Genomic DNA, 23,391 nt, shown 5'->3' on the forward strand with positions numbered 1-23,391 from the left:
ATCAGTCTCATCTTTCTGTTCCATCCTTCAGGAGCTGGGTCTGATCCGGAAACCAGCTTCTTTCATGACCAGCATCTGTGATGAGAGGGGCCAGGAGCTGATCTATGCTGGGATGCCTATCACCGAGGTCTTCAAAGAGGAGATGGGAATTGGTGGGGTCCTGGGCCTGCTCTGGTTTCAGAGGAGGTGAGGCTGCTTTTTGGATGCTTTTGACTCCTTTTGGCTTCAAATTTAGCTTGTGTTTCATAGGGATTAGGCACAGATGTAACTCTGGTATTTCCTTATGAACAAGGAGAGACTATTGTACACGAAATACCCTGCCAATATCTGCTCCTTCTGAGAATATATCAGAGTTTGAAGACCACATACACTTCTTTGACTTTGAGGAGGGGGGGATTCCAGAAACATGGTGGAGCACTGGGAAATCCCTCTGTGTTAGTTCTGTTACCCCTCTCTTGGCCCCGTTTTTATGGCCTGCATCCTTCAGCACAAAAAGACTGGACAGGGCTGTCTGCAGAACCTATAAAATTTGTTACCAATGTGCAGGGAACCTTCTGAATGGCAGAGATACTCCCCCTCCTTCCCTGACCCCCCAGTTGACTGGAGGTGGCGGACACAATTCCTACACAATACTCTCACCTCTGGCCAGTCCAGGTGGCCAAGGAACTAAGAATGGGACAAGAACTCAATTTCCCACATAACAATGTTGAATGAAACCACTAGGCCACCAGGTGAGCCAACTAAATGTGCCTGCTGAGTGATCCCAGATTTAAGGGGATTTGACGTTGCCAGGAATCTGGATGCGAACTGGAAATAATCTGCAGTTAAGATATAGAAAATGCAAGTTTGGGACCAGATTTTCAAAGGTGGAGACAACAGGTGGGCCCACAAAAATGGACAGGTGCCCCGAGACACCTGAACTTCTTCATGTGTCTTTCTGAGCACATTTTATTGCAACCTCCTCTGAAAATCATGTCCCTGCTGTGCAGTGCAGGAGATGTCACTTGCAGTAATTCCCTCAAACACCATCCACTAACAGTCACAATAAAATATTCACAGAATTCCTCTTTCGTTCCAATACACCCAAGACAACTCCAGCTAACACGGAGTGAATGCTAGTGAGTATGAGTGGATGTCCAAGGTGGCCTCCATCAGCCTGTAAGGTTCGGCTCTGTGACACTTGGCTTTCAGATATGGAAACCTGGGTTCAAATCTTGGCTTTAGCCCAGAGAGCCAATTCTAGAACGAAACAGCTATCCATAGGGGGAAAAGAAATTGCATAGTTCGTTTCATTCACTCCCCTTGGGTTTAAATCACTGATCAGATGGCTAGAACACTGCAACCATTCATTAGACTATCGGAAAATATACCACTGTACAAAGCATTGAGTGCACTAAGCTGAGGTATAAAACCAGCTTTTTTCTAGCAGTCTCAGATAATTCAGGGAGACTTTCTGGGCTCTGAGACCAACATTAGGTATGATCCTGCATCTCCAGTCTAGCTCTCCCCTTGTTTTAGTGTGTGAATGGGAGAGAGCCTTATTATCTGGTACAAAATAGATGCATTGTCTGTCCATGTTGATTTCTTCCTGTTAGGTAATGTTACCCATCTCTCTCTGCTCCTCCTCCACCCCACAGGTTACCAAAGTATGCCTGTCACTTCATTGAGATGTGTTTGATGGTAACAGCAGATCATGGACCCGCCGTATCGGGAGCCCACAACACCATTGTCTGTGCAAGAGCTGGGAAAGACCTGGTCTCTAGTCTCACCTCAGGCCTTCTCACTATTGTAAGCATTTAACATCGGAGACATTGTCTTTCTCCTTACTATACAATCTGATTTTTACTTACGCTCTGTAGCAATAGTGACCTGGCAGCAAGTCAGAACTTGGCATGACTCCTGTGCCATAGACAAGCCTGAGCCCCGCTTACTGTCTTGTCAGAGTAATTAGGGGAGGACAACTATCATTGATTAAAACATTGGCTTTATGTTGAATCCAATACTAATGAGGAGTAGCTGGGGAAATACATTAATGAAACTGGATCAAGTTAAGAGCCACTGGAAAATATCTGTGTGAATTGGACCCTTTCATCTCTAGATCACTGGTTTAAATCCAACCCCAGAAGAGTAGTGACCAAAAGGTAACCACTGTTTGATGTTCCTTTATGTAAAATGTGTTTGAGTCTAGATTTGTTTTGTATTTTTTTTGTCTACATCACAAAAAATACCATCACTATTAGCACTGACTGGCCCCTCTTTATTGGGAGTCTCAGGCTATGTCTGCGCTACTGTGGTAAGTCGACGTAAGTTAGGCAACTCCAGCTATGTGAATAAGGTAGTTGGAGTCGATATAGCTTAGGTTGACTTACTGCGGTGTCTACATCGCGCTGGGTCACCAGGAGACACTCCCCTCAACTTACCTTACTCCTCTCGTTCCTGGCGGAGTACCGGGGTCAACTGGAGAATGTTGTGCCATTGATTTAGCGGGTCTTCAGTAGACTCACTAAATTGACCCTGGGTGCATCTATCGCCGGAGTGCTGATCACATGGCAGTGCAGACATAGCCTCAGAAGTGACCAGGAATTAAATGGGCCTTTTAATCTTATTTGCTTCTTTGTCCCTAGAGGTAGGTCACATCTCTAGTTGTTTACAATTGGCCAATGAATCCCAGCTGGCTCTTTATCTTGGACTCCTGCATAGTCTAATCCTGCTTTCACAACGTCCCTGTTATAGGTAGGGAGGGTGCTGTGGGAGAAGGGATCTGGTTCATGCACCTATTGTAACATGCAACTGTAGAAATCTTTGCTGGAGTTCAACTTATGTATGTTGGGCACAGGGAGATCGATTTGGTGGTGCGCTGGATGCCGCAGCTAAGATGTTCAGTAAGGCCTTTGACAGTGGTATTATCCCTATGGAGTTCGTTAACAAGATGAAGAAAGAAGGGAAACTGATCATGGGCATTGGACACAGGGTCAAATCAGTAAGTAATTTATCTTATTTTAGTAGGGCTTTCCTCAATGGGAGAGGAAAATGAATAGAAGAAAAAGCAAGTGGAGGAAGGATGGCAACTTTTAGAAGTGGTTTCTGGACTAATCTTAAAATAAATCACTGACACACGTATGTTAGTTGGTCTTTGGATACTCGGGTGATATGTCAGCAGCAGAGAGAGCAATTCAGCATTGTTTGTTTAAGCAGTTACTTTATGACAGCCCGTAACATCTTTCATCTCTTACAGTTCAGTATTTGGTCTTCTCCATTCACAGGCCATACAAACTTAAAACTAAAGAGATTTAATTTTTAAATTGAATACATTTCAGGGAAAAAAAAAAAAGCTATAAGGACAAAATGTAAGTACCTTGGCTTCAAACAAAGGGCTCATTTGAGGTGATAGGTACAGTAAGACGTGCACTCTTACATGCGTGTCTGGCTGTTACTGCCAATAATATTATATGTTCTTAAACATGCAGATAAATAACCCAGACATGAGAGTTCAAATTCTCAAGGACTATGTGAAGCAGCACTTTCCTGCTACCCCACTACTGGACTATGCACTTGAAGTAGAAAAAATTACAACTTCCAAGGTAAAACACCCCACTGCATTTTTGTTCTCCAATACCTGGAAGACAAAAATCTTTTGGGATCATTGTTGGAGTTTTGTTTCCGTGTTTTAACTGGAGAGGGAGTAATGCATGGGTGCTAATAAAAGCCAGAGAGACACAGCACCAGCTCGGAGCCAGGCACAGCTACAGGATATGCTCTGGCTGAAGTGAGCCTTGTACACCAGGAGATGCCAGACTGCCAGCCCACGATAGCCCACAGCATTTTACAGAGCAGCCTGTGACTGTGCTCCTCATGTAATAAGGGGGTGTAGCCTGCAGAGATGCTGAGTCCCCGGCAGAAGTCCACCTTGAACTGGGTAGAGACGCATGCAGATGGTGAGGGGGAAATCCCCATCATTCAGATTGACTGACTGTGGCTCTCTAGACCTCTGTGTTGCAAAGTTTGGGTGTCCCTTATTGCATGTAGCCTCTAAAGCAGGGGTTTTCATACTGGGGCTCAGGGCCCCTCAGGGTCACAAGGTTATTGCATGCGGGGTCGCGAGCTGTCAGCCTCTACCCCAAACCCTGCTTTGCCTCCAGCATTTATAATGGTGTTGAATATATTAAAAAGTGTTTTTAATGTATGGGGGTGGGGGTCACACTCAGAGGCTTGCTATGTGAAAGGGGTCACCAGTACAGAAGTTTGAGAACCACTGCTCTAAAGCATACTAAGGCCCTTGGTGATGAAAGTTGCTGGATAAGTGCGTGTTATTAACAGTTAACGTTTTTCACTTCCTTCAGAAACCAAATCTTATCCTGAATGTGGATGGCTTTATTGGAGTCGCCTTTGTTGATGTGCTCAGGAACTGTGGCTCCTTCACCCGGTAAACATTGACGTATCTTCTCTAGCTGCTGTATGAACTTGGGGAGAAAGGGTAAAATCCTGATGCCATTAATGTGATGCGAGTTTTCCCACTGCCATCCAATGGGGGCCAGGATTTCATCTGACATTTGCAAGGCAAGGCGCCCTGCAGAAGCCTGGTCTTTCTGCTAGGGGAAGATTTCCAGAACTGGGCCTTGAATTTGCATTGGAGGTGGTTTAATGCTCCTCTGGGAGCCATTGTACCAAGTACCCTGTGCCCAAGAATTGTTTGGTTTCTATTGTAGGGAAGAAGCAGATGAATATATTGACATCGGAGCCCTCAATGGCATCTTCGTACTTGGCAGAAGTATGGGGTTCATTGGTAAGTTACACATGCACCCAAAAGCCCTATTATTGTGATATTTCCCATCACCACCACCAAAAGACAGCTCCTAAAAACACCTTCATTTTTCACACCAGTCCTGACTGCATGTGGTGCATCAGCCACATTCCCAGCCCAGGAGAATCTGCTGGGATGCTCTCAGTGCTGGGTTTTTAAAGCTACGGGATGGGTAGCTTTTGAAAAATAGTTAGGATTCTCACTTGTCCCACTGGAGCTTGTTGTCATGCCCTAAAATAGGAGTAACTGGATCTCATGCTTCAGGCTATAATGATCATTTGTGGGGCCAGGAAGGGACCTAACAAGTTTCAAGGCAAGGTCAGTCTGGGAGGAATGGAAACTTGGATTGCTGCATGTAAAAATCACTTTCATTTTAGGACACTACCTGGATCAGAAGAGGCTGAAACAAGGCCTGTACCGTCACCCGTGGGATGACATCTCCTATGTTCTACCAGAGCACATGACCATGTGATAGCCAGTAGCATTGCTTTAAATCAGAGAAGCAAGTTGCCTGCATGGAAGACCGTTACACATGGGACTTAAATGTAAAGGCCATAGGTTTACAGAAATCAAGAACTACTGTGCAAAGCAGCTGTTCTATAAGCATAGAAACTGATGCAAATAAAACCAAAAGTGTGAGATTCCATACGCTACCTGCTGTATTTCATGCTTGCAAGCAGCTGAACTTTGTCTCTTCTCCCCAGCCTCTTTTAATTTTTCTACTTGTTTTATTTTGTGTGTGTTCTGACAAGATTTTAAGATGGGGGTGGGGGGTGTTTTGTTCATGGACACAGCTGCTTTTGGCTTGAAGAACTAGACATGTTAGCTTGAAAATAAGTTGTAACCTTCCTGACAAAAGGAGGAATCAAAACATGAAGAATATTATTCCCCATCAGCTATGGGTTGGGGTTCTCTTGTGGGTTGTTTATCAGCTTTGTTTGCTCTGTGTTTACCTCCACAGCCCAACATCCTATGTAGTGGGACCACTGCTGATATAACCAATACCATTCACACTCTGGTGTAGTAATTTAAAATGTAAAGTTGTAACATATACTCTTCGTAAAACTGTGAAACTACCTGTAGTGCATTTTCTATATTTACACAGCCACCACATTTACTTACAGGAATCGCTGGCCTCCTACAGTATCTGCATATGCAAGATATATATTCAGTGGGCCATTTAATTATAGTTGCTGTAATAATCCTACTTGTCTCTATATTATAACCTAACTTAAATAAATAATACATTAATCATTTTTAGCTGGATTTTGTATTTTCTCAGTGCTGGCACCTTGAGATTTGTTTGTTCTGAATCTTACTTTACGCAGGGAAATAGAATACTTTAAAACACTGAGTAACCTGCATTTTGCAATCTGGAATGTCTACTCTCTTTCTTTGGATTTTCCTTCTAAAGATCAGACCCTCAGTGTCTCCAATTGGGCACCCCAAATCAGTAGACACTTCTGAAAGTTTAGGCCTTAATGTGTAACAAACGGTCAAAGTCATAGCAATTTTTTGTCATGTGTATGAGAGAAGCTACTGTGGCGATGGGGGCAATATATAAGAACCTGGATAAACTTGGCAGGAATGGGCAAGCTCTTACAGCAAGAGTTAAGATGTAGGGAGAAAAAATTCAACAATACCTTTCTGCAGTTTGCTTAATTAAGGGACTTAATATGTATAAATGCTCCAGTAACACCGCATGAAAGTTGGGGTGATGTCACACTGCATTTAGACATTAAGATTAAGTCATTTAGAGTAAGACAAGCTGTAGCTGATTGAATCACAGTGACAAAAGTAAACTCTCCACTCACCTGCACTATAAATAAAGTACATCCTGAAAACAGGAAAATTAGTAATGCCTTTTGTGATCCCAGTAAAGACCCTATGCTGCAAAATTCCCCAATGGGGGGAGAGAGAGGGAGAATATGGTTCAAAACTTCCCCTGGGCTTGATGAGCTGCATGAAATTATGGGTAAAGGTACACTTGAGCTTTGACAAGTGGGTAGCATAGGTAGGGAGCATTTGGCACAGATACAGCAGGTGCTGTCTGCACAACTGGATTCCCCAGCAATGAGAGACCCACTGTAAGACAGAGGTTCCCAAATAGGGAGACCTATCAAATCGCCCTTTGGCGGGATGTATCTTTTGTAATATTACTTCAGAGGTGACCCAATGGATTCTAATAAACCAGGCCCTGTGCCCCTGCCTGGAGCCTGTGTAATTGCCGGGGGGGGGGAGAGGTGCCAGGTGCAGGAGGAGTGATGTCTCTGGAGGCAGGAGGCTATCCCAGCCAGCCCTAGGAACTCTGCTCACCTTAGCCCAGGGCCTCAGCCCCTGCCCCCTGAACCTTGCTGTCCGGCCCCCCTGCAGCCAGGGCCCAGTGCGCTGAAGGCGCAGTCCTACCTGCCTCGCGGGTGTAGCCAGCAGGGCGGATGCCAGGCAGCGGAGCCGAGCCCCAGGGTGACTTTTCCTCAGGCACGCCAGCACCCCGGGCCTGGGCCGGGGGAGGCGCAGGGGCCTGCTGCCAAGGGGGCGGCTGGAGCCCACCCCCAGGGGGGTTCTGAGGGATGCTCGGGGGGAGGGACCTGCTGGCTCAGAAGTGGGGGAGGGGGGCCACTGAGGGTGTGCAGCGCCTGCTGCCCCCCACCAAGCTACCTGAACCTGCCCCTTCCTCCTGCCAGGGAGGCAAAGCCACGCCCCTCCAGCCTACTTAGCGCCCTTTTCCACAGAGCGAAACTGAGGCAAGGGGACGTGCGCGCGCAACCGCCCGCCTGGCTCTGGACCTCTCTGAGGAGAAAACTGAGAGGGGGCGTGGCCGGAGCCGAGCCCGCCCTTTCCGGCGTACAGCTCCTCCCCCGTCCGCGTGAGGCGGCGCGCGCGCCACCGCCGCTTGTCAGGGTGCGCGCACGTCCTTCCGGCGGCGCCCGTGGGTCTCGCTGGGAGCCGTTGGCGAGCGGGCAAGATGGCGGCGGCTGCGGCCTCGCCTCAGGCGCAGCCCGGGCCCGCGGAGGAGGCGGGGCCGGGCGCGGAGGGGGCTGGCGAGGCGGAGGCGGAGGAGTTCGCGTGCCCGGCGCACTGCGGCGAGCTGGCCTGGCGGCAGAACGAGCAGCGCCGCCTCGACCTCTTCTGCGACATCACCCTGGCCTTCGGGGGCGGCGCCGGGCCGCTCCGCGAGTTCCGCGCCCACCGCTCCGTGCTGGCCGCCGCCACCGACTACTTCACCCCGCTGCTGTCGGGCGGCTTCGCCGAGTCGCGCTCTGGGCGGGTGGAGCTGCGGAAGTGGAGCTCGGAGGGGGGGCCCGAGCCGGACACGGTGGAGGCGGTGGTCGGCTTCATGTACACGGGCAGCATCCGCGTCAGCCCGGGCAACGTGCACGAGGTGCTGGAGATGGCCGACAGGTGAGGGGGTGGGCCGGGGGGGCCGACAGGTGAGGGGGCGGGGCAGGAGGTGGGGGTGGGCCGGGCTGGCCGACAGGTGGGTTGGGTCTGGGGGGGGCTGGGGTGGCCGACAGGTGAGGGGGCGGGGCAGGAGGTGGGGGTGGGCCGGGGTGGCCGACAGGTGGGTTGGGTCTGGGGGGGGCTGGGGTGGCTGACAGGTGAGGGGGCGGGGCAGGAGGTGGGGGGGGCCGGGGTGGCTGACAGGTGGGTTGGGGCTGGGGAGGGCTGACAGGTGAGGGGGTGGGGCAGGAGGTGAGGGTGGGCCGGGGTGGTTGACAGGTCAGGGGTTGGGGTGGCTGACAGGTGGGTTGGGTCTGGGGTGGCTGACAGGTGAGGGGGCGGGGCAGGAGGTGGGGGTGGGTCGGGGTGGTTGACAGGTCAGGGGTTGGAGTGGCCAACAGGTGGGTTGGGTCTGGGGGGGGGCTGACAGGTGAGGGGGCGGGCCTGGAGGGGGAAGGGCAGGAAGTGGGCTGGGGGCTTGGGCAGGCCCGGGGGGGGGCTGAGGTGGCCCACAGGTGAGGGGGTGGGGAAGGAGGTGGGCCGGGGTGGTTGACAGGTCAGGGGTTGGGGTGGCTGACAGGTGGGGGTGGGCCGGGGCAGGGGTGGCTGACAGGTGGGTTGGGTCTGGGGGGGGCTGGGGTGGCTGACAGGTGAGGGGGTGGGCCTGGAGGGGGAAGGGCAGGAAGTGGGCTGGGGGCTTGGGCAGGCCCGGGGGGGCTGAGGTGGCCCACAGGTGAGGGGTGTGGGGAAGGAAGTGGCTGACAGGTGACTGGAGGGAAGAGATTGGCCGGAGGCTGCCTAAGACAATCTGCCCCCCCTATCCCCTGCAAAACTTCAGTGTGTTGCCACCCCTGCATAGTCCTATGGTAGACTTGCCCTGTCCATTTCTCTGTCAGATGCAGCGGCGGCTGGGCCAAATTTCAGTGAGTGGTGTTTTGATCTAGTGCAGCATGGGTCAGCACTCAAATTTGGGGTGGCCAGACTAAATCTGTCACCCTAGGCAGCAGTCTGGTTTGTTCGTAGCTAGAGTGGTGGCTGGTGGGGTGGGGAGAGATAGGTGAGGGGGCAGGGAGGCACACTGGAGAAAGGTAAAAGCGGATGTAACACGGGCAAGGGAGAAGGTGATGGCGGTGGCTAGTAAGTGAAGTGAAGAGATGATGGGAAATGGTGGGTTGGAGGTGGTGGGCAAGAGAGGGAGCTTGGAGGACCACAGCTACTCATAAAGTGGTTACATTGGAATGGGGGGGGAGGATGCTGGAGCTGGCAGGGGAGATGTGAAGGGATGATCAGTAGTAGGGGTGGAGTAGTGGCATGCTCTCCTGAGTCCTTATGTCCTTCCTATAGCAGCAGGATCATGTTATCCCACCTTCTCATCTCTGTACTCTTGTAATTAGGCCCACCTCTTCTAGCCAAATTTTACAGCTCCTGAATTCTCTGAAGGTGAAGGGATCAAAGCTTCCCTTCAGGGAGTGGGCACACATCATGCACAGCATTTCTAACTTCCGAAGAGCTTCCCTGAGCTGCACCCTGGAGACTGGACATACCAAATTCATCTGCCTTAGGGATAATGCACTAGAGTTACAGTGGACTGGTTGGAGGCATCTGAACTTAAGTGTACTGATCTAATAGGTGCCCCCATTCCACCAGCAGTTAATATACCTAGTGAACAGAGCCAGTATTTCAGTTTGGCTTGCAGCCCTTGAATGTGTCTGTTGGCTACAAGATGGCTAAAGGGAGTTGTTAAAAGAACAATTATGTAACATTGACTTCCTAAAGTACATCAGGAACTTGGCTGTTGTGCGGTATAAACACTTTTTTATTAAAGATATATGATTGGATTTAACCTCACTCCCCTCAGTTCATTTATTAACTCATCATCGTTTGCTCTTCAGGTTTTTATTGATGCGGTTAAAGGAATTCTGTGGAGAGTTTCTGAAGAAAAAACTGAATCTCTCCAACTGTGTGGCTATTCATAGCTTAGCTCATATGTATTCATTGAACCAGCTTGCCCTGAAAGCCGCAGACATGATAAGAAGAAACTTCTGCAAAGTTATCCAAGATGAAGAGTTCTACACGTTACCCTTTCACCTCATCAGAGACTGGCTTTCAGACTTGGAAATCACAGTGGACTCTGAAGAAGTTCTTTTTGAGACTGTCTTAAAGTGGGTTCAGAGAAACGCTGACGAAAGAGAGAGGTACTTTGAAGAACTCTTTAAACTGCTCAGACTGTCTCAGATGAAACCCACTTACCTTACCCGGCATGTCAAATCTGAAAGGCTAGTATCCAGTAATGAAGCCTGTCTTAAATTAGTGTCTGAGGCTGTGGAAAGTCATGCCCTGAGGGCTGAGAACTTGCAGTCTGGTAATTTACAACATTCTGCTTATCCTGTAGCATTGCTGCCTCGCTATGGGCAGAACATGGATGTCATCATGGTGATCGGTGGTGTGTCAGAGGGAGGGGATTATTTGAGTGAGTGTGTGGGGTATTTCATCGATGAAGATAGGTGGGTAAACTTACCTCACATACATAATCACCTTGATGGACATGCTGTTGCTGTCACAGAATCGTATGTTTATGTGGCTGGCTCCATGGAACCTGGCTTTGCCAAGACTGTAGAAAAGTACAACCCCAACAGAAATGTCTGGGAGCAAGTCTCTCATCTGATAACCAGAAAGCATTCTTTTGGCCTCACTGAAGTCAAGGGGGACTTGTACAGTATTGGTGGACATGGTAACTTCAGTCCTGGCTTTAAAGATGTAACCATTTACCATCCTGAGCAAGACAAATGGCACAACCTGGAGTCAGCCCCAAAGATCCTACGTGACGTCAAAGCAGTCACCATAGAAGATCGATTTGTTTACATTGCTGCTCGAACCCCAGTTGATGATAGTGAAGATGGTTTAAGGGCAGTCATTACCAGATATGACACGGAGACAAGACACTGGCAAGACATCGAGTCTCTGCCACTCATTGATAACTACTGCTCTTTTCAGATGTCTGTTGCCAACACAAACTTTTACCAGACAGCATCATGCTGCCCCAAGAGTTACCCCATAGATAATGAAGAAGCTAAGAGAAAGATCTCTGGCAGAATACCAGAGGAGATTCTTGAAAGTTTACCTCCAGAAGTTCTTAGCATTGAAGGGGCGGCCATTTGCTATTTTAAAGATGATGTTTTCATCATTGGTGGGTGGAAGAACAGTGATGATATAGATAAGCAATACAGAAAAGAGGCCTATCGTTATTGTGCTGAGAGAAAGCGATGGATGCTTCTCCCTCCTATGCCGCAGCCTCGCTGTAGAGCAACAGCCTGCCATGTAAGAATCCCATTCAGATGCTTACATGGTACGCAAAGATACCCTATGCCACAAAATTTGATGTGGCAAAAGGATAGAATACGGCAGATGCAGGAAATACATCGGCATTCTTTAAGCTTGCGAAGAATGCCCCGCTCACAGATTGAGTGCTAATTCATGGAAGACCATTCCTCTAATAAACCTGGTTTAAGAAATACGGTGCTATCTATTTTGTAAGGCTCAATACGTTGCCATCATATATTAGGATTTGGATAATTGAACTGGTTGCTGGTTTAATGCATAAAAGTCACATCTTTACTTAAATACGGAGGATGGGAAATAGTTAACAAACACCTAAAATCCCTCTGTCTTAAGTATCATTGAGAGGAGCATACAGTAGCCCAGGAAAACTAAATTCCTATTAAGAGGATGTGATGAAATGCCTGACACTTTAAGAAAATTTGATGCAGAATCTGTTAATTCTCTTGTCCAACCCTCATTTTCAAGGATTTATATGGAGTTAGTCTGTCAACAGTTCCTTCAATTTAAAAAACAAACTCCAGCTGTATTCTTAAAGCACCAATTTTATTTGCACTTACATATTGATATTCCTTTAGCTTCTCTTCTCCTGAGTAGCTGAAATTCACATACCATTGGCATCCATGCACTTAGTTCTCCAAAACTGAAGGCATATTCAATAGTTAGGAATACCTGTTTTATAAAAATAAAAGCACAATCTTTTTTCATAAAATTACTTCAGGATGTTTCTCTGTGCGTGTTAAATACTTTGATTCTGTATATTGTAGAAATGCCAGAGTTTACTTATAACAAATAATTGGTAAAACATCAGAGACTTACTAAAATGGGATTTGAGACAGCACTTGGGATGATTTCACTATCTGGATGTCCTTCATGTTTCTGGGTCTCTTCTTTGTCAGCTTGATTAGAAACTTAGACAAACAATCAACCTGATTGAGTGAAAACAGTAAAAATGTTAACAGTAAAAAAGTAACTCTCCACTTCTAAAATATATGAGGACATTAGGGATTACTAAAAGCAAAATTATTTTGTAACAGGATATTAAAAATGGAGCTACTTGAAGTTTTTTTCCGAACGTGACACACATTTAATTTCAGTAAAAGTTTGAAAAATGAACCTGTATCCAGCCTGCCATTGACAATCAATACTTTTTTGCCGTCGATATATTTTTTCTATAAACTTAGAGTAACAGTACCACCCTGTTCCCTAACAAATTAGCACTTGTGTTTCTGTTGAAGTGGAACAATCAGTTCTTGAAATCTAATTGCCACTAAGAAGCTTTTAGGGATCTTAAGCCTTCACAGTCTTCAAATGTTTGAATTCTCCATTTATTCTGTTTGCATCATTTATAGATGATTGCGGGTGAAATTAAGCTATTTAATTTTTTGACATCTGAGATTGTTTTATGAATAGGGCCATGTTAGTTCTAGATTACTTAATACAATATTCTCTAAGGGAAATATCCAATACATTGTCCCATGGAAGTATCATTGCCCGGAAGTAACCATTCAACTAAGCCCTCTCCCCTTATTCTCATCGCGAAAGTTGCACAATTATTTCTTGTGAATTCCATTGTCCTTTCTATCTCCTCTTCTTCCGAACCTTCCCTTTATTTAACTATTTGGATTATTTCCACTGTAGGCCTAACTCAGGATTTTGGGGAAAAGAAAGGAGTAGGAGCAAGGGTATCCCAAACGTCTACACAGTCAGACATTGCTGAAAAAGCTGCTTACTTGTTCATTTTATGGTAGAGTGTCTAAAATGGAGGCAGCTGATTTTGGAAAGCTCTTCTAAACATTTTACTCTTTTTAAAAGTTTAACTTTCTGAACTGACACTTCTCATTTTCCAATTCAGCAGGCAGTCCAGATCATATCTGAAATACTAGGTAAGTCTTTCTACTGCATGATGTGTACAGGTTTTTCTGACTTGCATATGACCCTTAATATTTCCTCTTAAAATTCACTTGACATTTTCTGTATCATTAACTTGCCTTGCTATAATATTCAGACTAATCCAGGCTTGTAAAAATTGCCATGAAAATGTAACAGCTCAGATACTATCTAATTATGTGCTAATACCATCATGCTGGATTTTACTTGGCTTTCAAATTACACCGCAAGAGCAAGCAGGCAGGTCGAAATTTGCAAGGCAGGCTTCACCTGTTTAAGAGAGGAAATCAGTTAGCTTATTCAAGTTCAAGGCTGACATCCAGAAGTTGTTGGCTCTGAAAGACCTGCATGAACTCATTTGGCGAGGTGCTGATGAATGTAGTTTATCAACAGCGCTGATAGAGTATTTGGTTGTAAAACATCACAATTATCATATTTTAATTGCAATCTAAGCAAAATCTTTGAGTTGCGTATCACCACAGATCAACCTAGGCCAGCGGATGCACAAGCATGATCTTGTTCGGTTATAACAAAAATTAATAACAGCCCTTGCCATGAAATAACTTTTGGCTTTTGTACATCTTAGAGATTTTAAAATTCTTAAATGAAGATGTAAAAATAACTTCGTGCCCAGGTGGTCTAACTTGTGAATGCCAGTCCTGGTTTATCATGTGATGCACTTTATCTCACTTCCGATGTGTTCAGTTTGCATGATGAGTGATGGGCACTATGGAACATAGTCAATTTCATAGCAGTCTTTTTTTAATGCCAGTTCTAGGGGACCTCTTCATTTTTAAATAGGCTTTTTAACGTTGAGTTTCTGTGGCTCAATGGCATATGCACACGTGTTTTTAGACAAAAAGTGTAACTGCCCATTGTACACAAAGTAGTTATAAGAAGTAGAAAACTTAAAATGTGTGTTGACTGTGGATCTAGCTTAGTCCACTAACCTGTCAGCCATTTAACAAGTTCCTTGTGGCCCTTGATTAGCGTACTGTGGTGGTACATGTAAAGCACTCTGGGCACTCTTCAGCTATAGTTACAGCAGGGTAGTTAAACTAACAAGAATCTTACACCTTATCCAATAAGCATAACTAAACTGACTCCTCTCTTTGTCTTTCATTAGGAAAAAAATCAGGTAGAATATTCAGACTATTCTGCCGTTTAGGACAATCATACATTTTTTGCTGTACTAAACACATGCTATGAAATGCATATTCTCTCTTATCTTTCTGTTGAAAATATTAGTGAAGTAGCATAAACCTCTGACCAGCTAGACTGACAGTGTAATCATTTTTAGGTGCCATATGTGTACTTAGTATTTTGTAATAACCTGAATGGTCTATTAGTAAGTAAATGTTTTGTATGTATTTTTAATACTTCTCTTGCACAAAGTTAGAAAAGCACTACCCCAAACATACTGAATATATGCACTAAGTATTCTCTGCTACTGCTTATTGATGTTATCCCCAAATTATTTTTCCATTACAGTAAACAGTAAAATAACAAGACTATTGTGTCAATGTATATTTGTTTACTAGAGGCAGACTGCATTGTGCAGATTAACAAAGTTTAAGGGCCTTTTGATCTGAAATTACAATAGTATACTGTAGTGTTAGACTTGTTTGTAAAGGACCCAGTTAATATAAGTGTATCTGTATGGTTTAGCTTTATTTTCAGCCACTTCTCAAATAGAATATAATCATCTTTAATATAACCAGTTTAGGGGAAGCTTCCTAATACAAGCACTCTTGAGGATATAATCCTATAAAGTACATTAATGTTAAATGTAGAAATAACTAGATGCCTGAAGAACATTAATAGTCATAGATATTCCTCATGGATCCACATCACTCTGGATCCCATGACCCATACGGCAGCTGTTCTCTTCTGTCAGTTTTAGTGCAGGCTTCTGCAATTGCTTGGACAAGCAGTAACCTCCCTACTGGGAAGAATTACATTGCTTCCTGTAAGGTAAAGTAGAGTTTCTGTTTGAAACAAAGGATATTGTAATATTTAAGTTCTTGAAACTAAACATTGTTCTAATGTTTTGTTGTAATAAAAGTTTTTTATTTCTCTATTATTGTGGTCTTCCATATGCTTTTTTGCCAGGTATGCACTATTTAGCACTATAATCCCTGTTTGTAAATTATAGATGTCTGGCTCCATTGAATGAAACAATTTCCAGGACTGACTATTCCTGTGAGTTTGTATCCAGTTGCTTTTATTTTAAAAAGTGAATACATACAGTTCTTGCTTAGAAGACTTTATTAGCTAAGTGGAGCTATTCATACAGGTAGGGTACTTGTCGAAGAGGAGTATTTGACTTCATCTCGCTGTGATAATCCTATAAAGTTGTCTCGTCTGGCAGCATACTCCCCAACATTGGCTAGTCCTGTCACCACACAGCAGCTCAAAGCACTACGGTATATGCTCATGTCATGGGCATCATACCACTCATCAGTCTTTTCATCATAACATTCAACATTGAATGTGGTAGTGAAACCATTAAAGCCACCCACCACAAACAGAAGGTCATCCACCACTTCAATGCCAAAATTACTACGGGGATTAAACATGGTTGGGATTGTACGCCAGGTGTTGGCAACTGGATTGTAGGCTTCTGCACTCCGAAGACGGTTGGCGCCGTCAAAGCCTCCTACCTGTAGACATCAAAGAAATATGGAGTTTACTAGCTGAGGAAGGGCCTGCATTAGGTGGCTGAAATGTTAAATGGGTTTAGGTCTCATGTATATTCAGTAGGCCAAATTCTGTGCATATGCAGCTTCATTGTCTAGAAGTATGAGTATTCAGCACTTCTGAAAATCAGACCCTTAATTCTGCATGTTCACTTACTGCAGGCTACTACTTAGTTCTTTCTAGTTATGGTAAAATCTAACTGCCAAAAATGTTTATTGGAATAGTCACATTTTACACTCTTACATCTAAAGGAGGCAAAGGCACAGGATGTTATGAGTTAAGTAGAAATAATCCAAAATTCACTTAAAAACTACATGAAGAGAATTGTAAGGTTGTGAGGTCAAGCATTCAAAGTGGGGAAATAACAAATAAGGTTCCAAGTGCAACATTAACTTTGCCCCTTTTGCATATAACAGTATTCCAAATTACATTGTATTATTTCTCAAACACAGTACAATTCCCTTTTCTACAACCTTGGATATGTGTAGCATCTTGTCACAATTGATGCCTGTTTGAAATACTCCATTATCTTTCTGACTTCATTATAAATTCTCTTGGATATTTATTTCAATAACTGTCAGTACCAACCTTTCTCAGCTCCATCACCTCCTTAGATGTTACTGGAGGTTAAACAGTTGAGCTATAAACATGACTTATGTGCACAGCCTATTTGAGGTGAAATTTTGGGGAATGAGACAGCTGAATAGAGTAGTTACCTATGAATTTAGGAGACATTCATATTCTAAACTTTCATTTCCTCTAGGTTGTTCATCTGGGGTATGTTGTAAAAATGTTCTCTTCATTGTATACCACATTCTACACCTGCATCTAAGGTTATAGGTAAACTTTTATATTGTATTTGAGGATATTGATCTTACTGCATGTACACAAAGGGATGAGTATAACTTAGTGCAAAAGTCCTAATCTGGAACTAAATGCCTAAGGAGAATGAGAAGACCCTATTCCATGAAAATGTGAGTAGCTGATGAGTGCACATTTAATTCACTGAAGCAAGAGGAACCTCAGAGTTATGACACCTCAGGAATGCAGGTAGTTCTTAACAAAACGTGGTTCTTTCAAAAGTTTACAACGGAACATTGACTTAACGCAGCTTTGAAACAACCATATAGAAGAAAAATGCTGCTTTCCCTTTATTTACTTTTAGTAATTTACATTTAACACAGTACTCTACTGTATTTGGTGTGTTGTTTTGTTTTTTGTCTCTGCTGCTGCCTGATTGTGTACTTCCGGTTCCAAATGAGGTGTGTGGTTCACTGGTCTGTTTGTAACTCTGAGGTTCTTCTGTATGTTCACTGCATGTGCCTCCCTCAATTCCCACCTTAACAGCTGCACCAGCATTGAGATAGCTTTCCTCTGTATGCTGTATATGTACAGTCAGAGCCATCCCGGCCATAGGATGAACCAAGGCAACCACTCTGCATTTTGGGGAGCCCCATGCTTTGGGGCACAGGATCCGGGGCACCCTGGGGGGTTAGCAGGGGGCCTGGTGCTGGCAGCAGCGAGTGAGCCAGCCCGCCCTGCCAGCTCCTAGTGTTGCTTGGGGAAGGTGGTGAAAGCCGGAAGGAGGTAGGGCAGGGCGGGGGCTTGGGTGACAGGGTGGAGTGGGGCTCCTGGGCCCGCACCCTGCTAGGGACAGTCCTGTGTACAGGGGTAGCCTATTGCTCATGACACTGGTTAGAAATAAAGACTGAGTAGGGAACATCCAAGAACAGAATTTCTCAAGGTATTGGACTTGTTAAATGTCGTCAGTAGGACCATGAAAGACATTTCTCCATCAGGGCTAATTCTCTGCCAAACTTTATTTCAAAGCTATAGCTATTAAAATCATTTCAAAACTTTTTTTAGAGGTATGAAGCGGCTATCATATGAGGAGAGATTTATAAGACTGGGACTGTTCAGCTTGGACAAGAGATGACTAAGGGGGGAGATGATAGAGGTCTAAAATCATGACTGGTGTGGAGAAAGTAAATAAGTGTTATTTACTCCTTGTCATAACACAAGAATTAGGGATCACCAAATGAAATTAATAGGCAGTAGGTTTAAAACAAACAAAAGGAAGTATTTTTTCAAACAATGCACAGTGAGTCTGTGGAACTCCTTGCCAGAGGATGGTGTGAAGGCCAAGACTGTTACAGGGTTCAAAAAAGAACTAGATACATTCATGGAGGCTCATCAATGGCTATTAGCCCAGATGGGCAGGGATGGGGTCCTAGCCTCGGTTTGCCAGAAGCCGGGGATGGGCAGCAGGGGATGGATCATTCGATGATTCCCGCTTCTGTTCATTTCCTCTGGGGCACCAGGCATTGGCCACTGTCAGTAAACAGGATACTGGGCTAGATGGACCTATAGTCTGACCCAGTCTGGCCGTTCTTATGTTTTAAATAGAGGAAAAATGCATTTTATTCTGCCCCTTCTCAATAAGTGATTCATTCATTTTTGCTCAACCTTGCCTCTTGAAATCTCACCTGTAGACAGAGAGTAAATGAAATGTATAAGTACTGCTCCAGCACTTTAACTGGAGTGAAAGCCACTCGTACATCCACCATAATGAAAGCCAACAGCTGTCACCTTACCGCATAGACGTGTTCTCCGTAAGCTATTACTCCTATTCCACTTCTTCTGCTTCTCATTGGTGCAATTAGCGTCCACTGGTTTGTCTTAGCATCATATGCTTCAGCTGTGAATAGGCATTCATTTCCATTGAACCCACCACATATATAGACCTGTTTTAAAAAGATTACAATATTTCTATTTGTGGGGGGGGGAATGAAATGATCCTATCCTGTTTTGGATTATCCTCTTTTCTTGGGCCAGAGTTAATGCAAATACAGTGATTGACTGCGGAGGAACTGAGTTTGGACTTCTGTTTCTTGAGATGGGAGTTCTATAGAAGTACTAGGAATCCTCTAGCTCAGGGAGTTTGGGACACCTCGAGGTCAGGAAATTATTACATGGGGGTTGCGAGCTGTCAACCTCCACCCTAAGCCTCGCTTTGCCTCCAGCATTTATAATAGTGTTAAATTAAAAACACTTTTTTATATATTTATAAGGGGGGTCACACTCAGAGGCTTGCTGTGTGAAAGGGGTCACCAGTACGAAAGGTTGAGAACCACTGCTCTAGCTGAACAGCAGGAGTAAGAGGTTGCAGTCCCCTATTCAAATGTCCACATTTGTATGTTCATGCCCTTCTGTTCTTGGACAGCCAAGGTCTGTCGTACCAGGGTCTAAAGGGTTAGTTGGGAAGTGGAGAGTGACAGATTGATCACCAGTCCAGTGGGCGTGTCTGTTACACTTTCCACTGCTACAGCTCCTTTCAGCAAGATTTTCAAAGCTCATCACAAATATACGTCATAGGCCTCCTCTCCCCCTCCAAGAGCCTGCCATAACCAGGGAAAACAGACTGGTGATGAGCCGCTGAATCAATAGACCAGTTGAATTACAGCCCAGCATTCCTGATTCCTAGTGTCCCCTGCTCTGTGTTATGCAGTCTCAGTACGACTCTGGCCTCTAGAATCCTGAGCTGCATTAGTTCCACTTTTTTTTAAATCCTGAAAACATTTAACTTCTACAGAGTAATTAAAAAAAATCGTCTTGCCACATGCCTGTCTCTAGCAAATATACCAAATACAAAATATGTTTGCATTTAAAATTGTACTGGAATTGTGTGAGCAGTTCTTGCTCTAATGACAGATTTTTGCATGCATCGCTCTATAACAGGAAAAAATATTAACTCAATATTAGCACATGCGGAGTAAGTCTCTCTCCCATCTACCAGCTTTGGGCATCCTAACCACACCTGGGCGTCCGTGGGAGTGCTCATGTCAGTCCTGGGACACTGATTTCATCAGCTACGTTCAGAGAAGGGGAGCGGCTACAAAAGGTACCTTTGCTCCTGTTTCCTCTTCATGCTTACGTTTGTATTTTTCCAGAGTTTGTAATTGGAGAAGCTTATGAAAGAAGATTAACAAGCAGTGGCCAGCTTGTATCTCCAGACCACGTCTCTACAACTCCTGAAATCAACAGTTGTAGCTCAAAAGCAGAATTTTGCTCTGGACCTGGGTTCTAGTCCCAGCTCTGCCACTGAGCTGCAGGGTGACTGGGCAAACCACCTTCCCTTTACAGGCCTCTTGCTTCCCCTTCCTCCCTTTGCCTTATCTATTGAGACGGTCAGTTGGTGGTGCTTAGCACAATGGGACCTTCAGCTGAGGCCCCTACCCTAATGCAAAGAGTAATGACTGTCCAGGCTATTGTACTTATGGGCACAGATAGCACCTCCATCAATATATGGTGCTGTATCTTAGGGTTTGTCTACACTGCAGACACCACAGCAGCACACATACAGCACTGCAGGTGCGCTGCTGCAGCCGTGCAGTGTAGATGTGCTACAGCAACAGAAGGGTTTTTTCCATCACAGCAGTTACTCCACCCTCGCGAGAGGCAGCAGCTACATTGATGGAAGAATTCTTCCATGGATCTAGTGGTCTCTATGCCGCAGCTTAGATCAGCTTAACCACGTCTCTCGGAAGTGTGCATTTTCCACACCCCTAAGCGACATTTCTGGGTCGACCTAAGTTTTGGGTGTAGACCAAGCCTTAGTGTTAAGATGTTGTTTTTGATCTGGGGGCTTTGCAGGATGTGTGTGCTGGCCTCGGTTCCTTCTGCATTCCAGTAAATCCCAGTGATTCTATAGGCGACTATTACAACATGCACTCTTTAATGCTCCCAAGCTACAGATGGCGGCTCTCTAGCTCACCAAAGGGGAGGGCTATGGCAGCAGCTGCATTCCGTAAGCTCAAGTCCTTTTTACCTTTCCATACAGCGTGGTGGCGCTCGCATCACTTCTCTGTTCGTGCATGGGTGCAATCAGCGTCCACTGGTTTGTCTCTGGCTTGTACCGTTCTGCTGTGTTGAGCCGCACGTAGCCGTCGAATCCTCCCATGGCATAGATGAAGTTGTTAAGAACGGTGACGCTCACGTAGCAGCGTCTCGAGTGCATGGGAGCAACCTGGTGCCATGTTTTCTTAAGTGGGTCAAACCGTTTGACGCTATTAAAATAGTCCACACTGTCGAATCCTCCAATGATATAGACGTAACCTTTTAAATAGGCAGCACCATGGTAAGCACGGGGGCTTTCCTGCTGACACGTGACATTCACCCATCTATCTGCCCGGGCGTCATACGTTTCAATGGCATTGGTCGGGCTACCCCCGCTCCATCCACCAATAGCAAACAAAATTGCGTAGGGCAGGCGAGGCCTCGTGAGCGGGTTGGTGAAATCGGAACTTGAGGGGCCATTCATGTTGAGATCATACATGGCTTTCAGTGCATTTATGATGACAGGCTTGCATTCCTCACTGTCCTTTACATAGTCGTGCATCTTAACGTTGTTCATAAAATACTCAGCGTGCATCAACGCTAGTCGAACCTGGAAAGGCAAAGGGAAGGCAGGAATCAAGATGGAGGGTCGGCGGTCAGGAGAGCCGTCTCCAGGTGGTTTTGCTTGTCCTAAACCCTAGTGTTGCCTTAGCAAGGAACTCGCGTTGGCCTTTATCCCACAATGCTCATGTGTTCTAATGATAGAACAAGAAGCAATGGGCTTAAACTGCAGCAAGGAAGATTTAGGTTGGACATTAGGAAAAAGTTCCTAACTGTCAGCGTGGTTAAACACTGGAATAAATTGCCTAGGGAGGTTGTGGAATCTCCATCTCTGGAGATATTTAAAAGCAGGTTAGATAAATGTCTATCAGGGATGGTCTAGACAGTATTTGGTCCTGCCATGAGGGCAGGGGACTGGACTCGATGACCTCTTGAAGTCCCTTCCAGTCCTAGAGTCTGTGAATCTACTCATGAGGATAGAGTGCTAGAGTGTGTGATTGGTGTGTCTGGGCTCTGGTGGGAGGCTAAATTAAGACTGCAAGGTGGGGGGTTAATCCATATTATCTTGTTTTCTCCTGGGTCTCAGAGGTTTAAGTCAGCCCCTCAGCATTTTGGAAAGGCACAAGGCACCACTGGGCAATCTTAACACTGTGTTAACTAAGTTTTGGGGGGGGATTTAATTTCCTTGGTTTGAAGAAAAATTCTGGGTACCACAGTCCAGCTTTCCCCCTCCACAGCCTCTGGCTCCTTGGCAATGATTTGCTGCTATCCTGGTCAGACCCCATGCTTGTGCGAAGCTCTGTGGACTCCCCTCACAGGGATCTGGTTACAGGATTGGGGCCTAGCTAGCTTGAGTGTGGCAAAATCTTTGCACAGCCACTATCTGTTATACATTCCTGTGAACTAACTTCAGTTTGAGGAGCTGCTACTCTGGCCCCTTTCAGTGCCACCCACCACTGTTTAGCAGGCATGAGAGAAAACCAGCAGAAACCTGACCTTAGGTAGCAAGACTGAAATGTACTGTTTCCTGGTTTGGGGCTCATGGGAAATCCATTTGAGAATGGCCTCAAACACTGCATCTTCTTGTTTCACGTTGAGTTCGTCCTTTTCAATGATGTCTTTAAACTCATTGACCGAGAGCTCTAGAAACTCCGTCGACACCTTTACCATCTCCTCAAAGTTATGCAGGATGAACATGTAGGCCGTCTGCCGCAGGTCCGGGCAGTGGTAGTACTCTGTGAACTTGCAGATGCCAATGCAGTTTTCCAAGCACAGCTGAGACTTTAAGAACTCGCAGCACCCCCTGACAATGCCCATTATGTTGAACTGGTCTGCTGCAGCCAGCAGCCGCTCCACGTTGTCAGCAGTGACTGGGACTGTCCTAGTATAGGCATACTCAATAATTAGCTTCATCATGTCTGGGGAAATGCCAGGGATATTATACACTCTCTTCTCTGTGTTGTTCCAGCCACTGGTAAACAAAGCCCTGGAAAAGGAAGCAACGCTTTAACCAAACGGCCTACACAAAATCTACTGTTTTACGTATACATCCCTTCTTCACCAGCTCACACTCCAAGTGGATAGATGACTCAGGGATGAGCAATGGCAGGGTGGACCTTTTCACCTTGGGTTTTAAATCTGACTACAGGATAGTGACCAACATCTGATTGGCTTGTTGGCCTGTGTTAAATGAGTTGGGGCCTTGGGGAGAGTTCCTAGGGGATAAGTAGCCGCAGAATGACTGGCTGCCTTGTTGCAGCAGAAACAATGGAGGGAAACTGCAATCTCCTCTGGCTTATGTGGGAGGAAGCCAGGCATCTTGGCAT

The 23,391-nt window shown here is 45.5% G+C and overlaps 3 protein-coding genes across 12 annotated transcripts in view; 2 read left to right on the forward strand and 1 right to left on the reverse strand.

Annotated features, from left to right (window-relative positions):
* ACLY (ATP citrate lyase) overlaps nt 1-6,058 on the forward strand; it is a 46,463-nt gene extending 40,405 nt beyond the window's left edge. For all 10 annotated transcript variants that reach the window (XM_030541024.1, XM_030541034.1, XM_030541029.1 and 7 more), the window contains 7 exons: nt 32-186; nt 1,638-1,788; nt 2,837-2,980; nt 3,468-3,581; nt 4,341-4,423; nt 4,707-4,783; nt 5,179-6,058. In XM_030541024.1, the coding sequence (XP_030396884.1) occupies nt 32-186; nt 1,638-1,788; nt 2,837-2,980; nt 3,468-3,581; nt 4,341-4,423; nt 4,707-4,783; nt 5,179-5,273 (819 nt within the window). In that variant the 3' untranslated portion in view covers nt 5,274-6,058. The remainder of the gene's footprint in view (nt 1-31; nt 187-1,637; nt 1,789-2,836; nt 2,981-3,467; nt 3,582-4,340; nt 4,424-4,706; nt 4,784-5,178) is intronic.
* Nucleotides 6,059-7,766: 1,708 nt separating this feature from the next.
* Nucleotides 7,767-15,548, forward strand: KLHL11 (kelch like family member 11). Its single transcript, XM_030541706.1, has 2 exons — nt 7,767-8,203; nt 10,135-15,548. The coding sequence occupies exons 1-2, from the start codon at nt 7,767-7,769 to the stop codon at nt 11,711-11,713; spliced, it is 2,016 nt and encodes a 671-aa protein (XP_030397566.1). The 3' UTR covers nt 11,714-15,548.
* A 197-nt stretch (nt 15,549-15,745) lies between these two features.
* On the reverse strand, nt 15,746-22,996 carry KLHL10 (kelch like family member 10). Its single transcript, XM_030540962.1, has 4 exons — nt 22,562-22,996; nt 20,997-21,614; nt 18,763-18,912; nt 15,746-16,131 (listed from the first exon to the last, which is right to left on the reverse strand). Exons 1-4 carry the CDS (start codon nt 22,979-22,981, stop codon nt 15,757-15,759), a joined length of 1,563 nt encoding a protein of 520 aa, XP_030396822.1. The 5' UTR covers nt 22,982-22,996; the 3' UTR covers nt 15,746-15,756.
* Between the last annotated feature and the right edge of the window lie 395 nt (nt 22,997-23,391).

Source organism: Gopherus evgoodei, chromosome 23 (assembly GCF_007399415.2).
Source record: "Gopherus evgoodei ecotype Sinaloan lineage chromosome 23, rGopEvg1_v1.p, whole genome shotgun sequence".
NCBI classification, from domain to species: domain Eukaryota; kingdom Metazoa; phylum Chordata; order Testudines; family Testudinidae; genus Gopherus; species Gopherus evgoodei.

Bases quoted from the DNA above. Each gene is read 5' to 3' on its own strand.
- KLHL11 (XM_030541706.1), top strand. From the start codon at position 7,767: ATGGCGGCGGCTGCGGCCTCGCCTCAGGCGCAGCCCGGGCCCGCGGAG. The intron at 8,204-10,134 runs GTGAGGGGGTGG...TTTGCTCTTCAG, and splicing joins GTGCTGGAGATGGCCGACAG to GTTTTTATTGATGCGGTTAA.
- KLHL10 (XM_030540962.1), bottom strand. From the start codon at position 22,981: ATGATGAAGCTAATTATTGAGTATGCCTATACTAGGACAGTCCCAGTC. The intron at 18,913-20,996 runs GTAAAAAGGACT...TTTTTAAAACAG, and splicing joins CCACCACGCTGTATGGAAAG to GTCTATATATGTGGTGGGTT. The intron at 16,132-18,762 runs GTAAGGTGACAG...TGATGTCTACAG, and splicing joins ACGGAGAACACGTCTATGCG to GTAGGAGGCTTTGACGGCGC.